The 6,239-nt window shown below is 30.5% G+C and overlaps 1 protein-coding gene across 1 annotated transcript; it reads left to right on the top strand.

Annotated features, from left to right (window-relative positions):
- The first annotated feature begins 2,497 nt into the window (after positions 1-2,497).
- On the top strand, positions 2,498-5,297 carry LOC115963042 (transcription factor MYB20-like). The gene is made up of 3 exons (XM_031081927.1): positions 2,498-2,826; positions 3,589-3,718; positions 4,423-5,297. The coding sequence occupies exons 1-3, from the start codon at positions 2,694-2,696 to the stop codon at positions 5,096-5,098; spliced, it is 939 nt and encodes a 312-aa protein (XP_030937787.1). The 5' UTR covers positions 2,498-2,693; the 3' UTR covers positions 5,099-5,297.
- The last annotated feature ends 942 nt before the right edge of the window (positions 5,298-6,239 follow it).

The raw sequence follows: 6,239 nt of genomic DNA on the forward strand, positions 1-6,239 counted from the left end.
ACCTTATTTTCTTAACCATCTTCACCCTTCTATCACTGCGGTGCAAAGCCACCATTGCCCTCATCCTTCAATTTTATCTATTTCCCTTAAATTGATTGCTATGATATGATATTAGTTGTAGTGGTTTATTTTGTTTTGACATATTATGGTTGATTATTTGTGATATTGAGATATATTTTAGTTTTAAATGATTATTTGTGATGCATTTACTCTATTAGTTTTAAATTTTATATTAAAAAAAATATGTATGATTGGTTTTTTATAATTCAAAATAATTGAATTAATACTAAAATTTTTATTTTTATTTTTCACTTTGATAAAATTAAATAAATGGGTTGACACGACTAACCCATTTAATAAACAGTTCGCGTTAGAATTTAGGAACCCTAACCCGTTTAATAAATATATCGAGTTAATGTCGACACATATAGTCAAATGCTCAAGAGTTGATACGACACGTGAACACAAATTGTCGCCCCTAGTTCTAGTTAGCACAATTAATAAAGTTTCTTATTATTGAATAAGAGATTTAGGGTTCGATTCTTGCTTGTATAAAAACTAATTGGTGTTTAGTCTAATGATAAAATACAATTATTAGAAGCGGCTACCATATGTTAAAACTCTATCTTATTTATCAAAAAAAGGTCTATTAGGCAATTGGAGATTTCCTTCAACTTTTTAATTTGTTTTTTTATTTCCCTTTAAACGTGAAAAAATGTGTATGTCACTGCCTTGGTGTGTATCTTGCTAAATGCTAATGCTAGCCAAATTTGTAATATAATCTTTTTAGTTTTAATTATCTAAATTGATAGTACTATTCTGAAGTAATTTAGGGATCTAACTTTATTTATCTATTTTTGAATCACATTTTAAATACCCAATTTGATAATTTAAAACTGTGTTTTCAAAATATGATTTCAACACTTAAAATAATATTTTCAAACACAATTTTAGAAGAATAAAAAGACTAAATCCTCAAATAATTTCAAAACCATGTCAATTGAAATGATATTATTTTAAAAATGTTTCTTGCTAAATTGGAGTAATATTATACACACACACATATATAAACATTTGGCTTTTAATTGATCTCATAAAGTTTCAATATTTAAGTTTTTGAGTCCTTACAATTTTACACCTTAATATTCTAATATATATTTTTAAATCGACTGTAGATTCTATTATATGTTTAAAGTTAAAACTCTCGTTTACAATCTTGATACTCTTCTCAACCATAAAAGAAAAAAGAATAAAAGAATTTTGCTACATTATATTTTCTATAAGAGTCAAAATTTGGTAAGGATAGAGTGTAAAACTCATATTTTATATCTCCAATAAGGTATTGTTACATCAACCTTTTACTTAAAATTCAGTACATCTTATTACACATAATAACACCACATCAACCTTTTACTTAAAACTTGAAATATTATATTTATTGAAATGTTAATCTTATGTGATCAGATGTATTTATGTTTTAGTAATATGTTGATGTGGCATATTCTTATTGAAGGGTTTACAATAAATTCTTATAGAATTTAATCTCTTTATTTAAATTGTAGAAATATAGAAATAAAATCCTAATAAATTTCTATCAATAACTATTATAATTATATTTTTAATAGTTTCATATTTATTAATAACTACCATAGTTACCAGATTTCATATTTAATATTTCACATATAAATATAAACAAAATAAATTTCTATTAGGAAAATCATAATCATCAAATTTGATATTTATATATAAAATAAAAGTGAGAGAAACGCCCTCTAATTATTGAATTATTAAAAATAAATAAAAGAGAGAGAGTGATTTTTTAAGAGAAAATCATATTTTATTGAAATTTCTCTTATATATAGCACAAGTTGGTGACTTGTACTCAACAATATTATTGACGCAATAAATTTCACAACTTATTAAGGTGATAAATTATCATCAATTTATCACATATTATCACCTTAGCCCTCAGCAATAAGGAAAATTGAAAATTCATTGTACCTAAACTTATTGGTACTTGTTTTTCCCTCTCTTTAAAAAAAAAAATAAATAAATAAATAAATTGATACTTTATAGTTCATAGTTCATACCATGTTATCTACCCTGAGATTTTGGTGTTGTTTTACTTTTACTTTTACTTTTACTTTCACCTTTCCTCTACCGAAGTATGTGACTTGAAAAGGTGGGATCAAACATCTCACGCTTCAAACTGAAGCAAAAGAGTTCGATGCGGTGGTGCTTTCCGATGAAGACGTCGCACGTGTGGTACGCATCACTTATCTACTTAACACGTGGACAAAGTCAGAGGAAAATACATAAGCAATGCAATATATATATTATTTGTTTAACTTTGCAGAATTTTAAGGAAAAAATAAAAAGTATGTCCCATCAACCCCAGAAAAAAAAGAAAAAAAAAGTATGCTTAACTATAAAATAAAATAATGATAATCACAAATAATATAAAAAAATACAGAGCTGAAAGTCCATATGGGGGGGCTTGGTTTATATAAGTTGGTAGAGATGTACATACACTACCCTGATATCTCAATATCTCTAAGCCAGTTTTTTCGTTATCTCTCTTTCCCTCTCTCTCTCTCTCTCTCTCTGTGCTCATCTTGAATTTACAAGTAGTTGTATATTCAATATTGGAGTCTGTGGGTGTTAGAGATATTTTGTTGGGTGAGTGAGTGAGGATGGGGAGGCAACCATGCTGTGACAAAGTTGGGTTGAAGAAGGGTCCATGGACAGCTGAGGAAGACAAGAAGCTCATAAACTTTATTCTCAACAATGGCCAATGCTGTTGGAGAGCTGTTCCTAAACTTGCAGGTCTCCTTTCATTGGCCTATTAATTTCCCTCATGACTACAATCTCATACAGAGAGAGATATATAGAAATCTTTTAGAAACTTTTGAATACAGGCACTTTCTTTTGGAGTGGAAGGGAGGGGGTGTTATTTTTAATGTTTTTAAAAAAGTTCTTTGATTTTATTCAATTTTCTCTTATTGTTATCTTTAGTCATCCTTCTTTATGATTGCATAGTTGGGCAGAGAAAATTTGAATCTGAACACTTTCATTAGAAACGTCAGGAGAGCGACCGGGCATTATTTTTAGTCATGTTAAAATAAAATTTGTTCATGCCTTACAGAAATGTAAGGAGCTGGAAGCCAGCTTTGATAAATTTGAACCTGTTTCTTCTTAATGGGATTTTGTCTTTCATGATTGAAAAAAAAAAAAAAAAGGCTACTTCTTTTTTTCCCTCTTTTTGGGTTGCTGCAATTGAAAGAAAGCAAGCTTTGATCATTTTGAAATTTCTTCATTTTTAATTGTTCTGTACTTTATTGTGCTGCATTTCTTGCAAAAATGTGAAAGAAGCCAGCTGGCTTTGAAATATTTTTTTCCTATATTTTGTGTAATGAATTAAATATTTGGATTGGTTATATAATTAAAGAGGAGTGAACGGGAAAAGCTGACCACCAAAATGATTTTGAATGATTAAAAGCTAAGCAGGAAATCATGATTTTGAATGAAGAATGAAGAGAGATAAACGATCACTTATATTGATTATGGTAATGGTGGGTCTCATTGCAGGATTGTTAAGGTGTGGAAAAAGTTGCAGACTGAGATGGACAAATTATCTTAGGCCAGACTTGAAGAGAGGTCTTTTATCAGAATGTGAAGAGAAAATGGTCATTGATCTCCATGCTCAACTTGGCAACAGGTTCATTCTTTTATTCCATTTCCAGCTTTGACATCGCTTTCTTCCATTTATGCTCTGTCCTGGCTCATGGGTTCTTTTGTAATTAGGTTTTTTTTATTGCTACTCTTCTGCATTTGACTATAATGTCTTTCAATCACTATCTTGTTCCAATGCTCTGCAATTTCTATAATATGACATCCATCATATGGAAATTTTTTATTCATCAGTAATGGAAGACTTGGTCCCCATGGCACTTATCTATTTATTTCTTTTTTATATCTTGATTTTAGTTTTTTTAATCCACAACTTGCCAATCAAAATAAAAGGTATACACGACAAATTTCACAGCTATTGAGATAACACATTATAATTGGTGTATAATATAATATTTAAGAAAAAGTGATATTGCACTAATCACAAGTTGCCACTTCTCATATTGTGAATTAACACTGTAAAATTTGTTTGATGTGTGACATTTTGTTTTCAAAGATAAACACGATGGCAATTTTGTCATGTACGCAATTTTCATATCAGAATCTTGGACATACTCATAGTTACATGAACCTTTCTACCGGCCTCAAAGTCAGTCTTCCTTTGGATAATTCCAAAACATATTAATCAATATACAAAACTTCAATCTAATTTCTATTATTCTTTTTTTTTTTTTTTTGAGAATTTTTTTTCTATTATTCTGAAGTCCACAATATTTTCTTGGCATTTTGCAGATGGTCTAAGATTGCTTCTCATCTCCCTGGAAGGACAGATAATGAGATAAAGAACCACTGGAACACCCACATCAAGAAAAAGCTTAAAAAGATGGGCATTGATCCTCTCACTCACAAGCCAATCTCTACTGCAACTGATGAACCACAAACCCAACAACAACAAGAACAACTGCAACACCAAAAAGAAGAAGAGCAAAAACAACAAGAAGCTTCTCCAACTGATACTACATCTGAAATTGATCAAAGCAAGGAGCTTGAGACTGAGACATCATTGCAGTCATCCTCTATCACTGAAGCCAAAGAGGAAGACAAAAGCATGACAAGCCCATTTGACCCGATGGAGCTCATGAATGGCTTCTGCATAGATGAAGTTCCAATAATTGAACCCCATGAGATTTTAGTCCAATGTGCTCCTTCTTCATCAACTTCTACCTCATCATCCACTTCTTCAAATTCCTCCAACTTTTTTCAGGACTTACAGTTCCCAGATTTTGAGTGGCCTTGTGACTACAACAATAGCAGCAACAACAGCATGGGCTTGTGGAATGATGACTTAAGCAGTTGGGATTTGTTGATAAATGATGATGGTGACAGAAAGCAGACTGTAAATCCTTCTCTGAGTCAGTGTACAAAAATGGTTTTGGATCAAGAATCTTGGGCATATAGCCAATTGTAACTGCAGAATTTTCATACTGGCTTATTTGTAATTTGGATTTTAGTTGTCACCGACAGAGTCAAATAAATCAAGATCCGGGAAAACCCCATCTCTGAATTAGCATTTTAATGTTACCATTTTAAAATAGAGGAAAAAAAGGGGTATAATAAACCTTTCTGTATATGAGAAGCGAAGTATTTTGGATTGTTATTTTAACAAATTGTGGTCACCATTTTCTTATTTATATTTGGTATCTTTCTTTTTCTTTTTTCTTTTTCCTTTTCTTTTTGGTAGAAGGACAAGGTAGGATGTTTGCTATGATCTATTGCTTGAAACCTATTGTTAAAAGAGCATTGTTAATCTAAAAATGGTTAGGAGTGGGCAACCAATACGATTTTCTTACCTGGATGTAATTATTGTAACTTCTAACTACTATTGAGTAACGACCTCATTTTAATGAAGTATATGGAGCACCAATACATCGCTAGTGAAAGAGGGGTAACTCAAACCCAAAATACTCTGCATAACGAAGTCTTGTTGGCCCAAGGCCTTAGCCACTAGCCCACCAATCAGTTGGTGAAATAGATTAACCTTATTTTAACAACCTTTAAATGCTAGGATGCAATGTAAAATACAAACCTCAATAGTTAATTTTTTATGTTATTTCTTTGTGTCCTCTTCTCCTCCCTATTTAAATATGATAAAAAAAAAAAAAAAACTATTTAAATACGGATACATACATACAAACGTAGGAAAAAGGAATTTGAACCCTAAATATTTTCGTTAGAAACTAATTAAATTACTAGTCTCTTGGCAATGGGGAAAGAAACTTAGAGTGAATTATGTGTATTCAACTATTCATGGTCTTATTCAAACAAACTGGATATTTTATGACTCTTTTTTATTTTTGGGTCAATCATATTTTATGACTCTTTCTACTTAGTAACTTGATCGGTTTTCACTAAAAAAGCTTCTCATGTTGAGGATTTACTTAAATAAAGAGAAGAACTTTGAAAAAGTTGGCTACAGTTGCGTGTGAGTTGGAACACCTCTAACGGATTGAGATGTCTATTTTTTTTTTCAAAAAATTCCAAATTCCAAATATTTATAAACTCTATGGATAAATTAAAAAATACAGTAAAAGTCAGCTAATCATTATTGA

The sequence above is a fragment of the Quercus lobata genome, chromosome 10, assembly GCF_001633185.2.
Source record: "Quercus lobata isolate SW786 chromosome 10, ValleyOak3.0 Primary Assembly, whole genome shotgun sequence".
Lineage (NCBI taxonomy): Eukaryota > Viridiplantae > Streptophyta > Magnoliopsida > Fagales > Fagaceae > Quercus > Quercus lobata.

Coding starts and splice junctions, on each gene's coding strand:
- LOC115963042 (XM_031081927.1), top strand. CDS start 2,694: ATGGGGAGGCAACCATGCTGTGACAAAGTTGGGTTGAAGAAGGGTCCA. Junction 2,827..3,588: donor AGCTGTTCCTAAACTTGCAG/GTCTCCTTTCAT, acceptor GTCTCATTGCAG/GATTGTTAAGGTGTGGAAAA. Junction 3,719..4,422: donor CATGCTCAACTTGGCAACAG/GTTCATTCTTTT, acceptor GGCATTTTGCAG/ATGGTCTAAGATTGCTTCTC.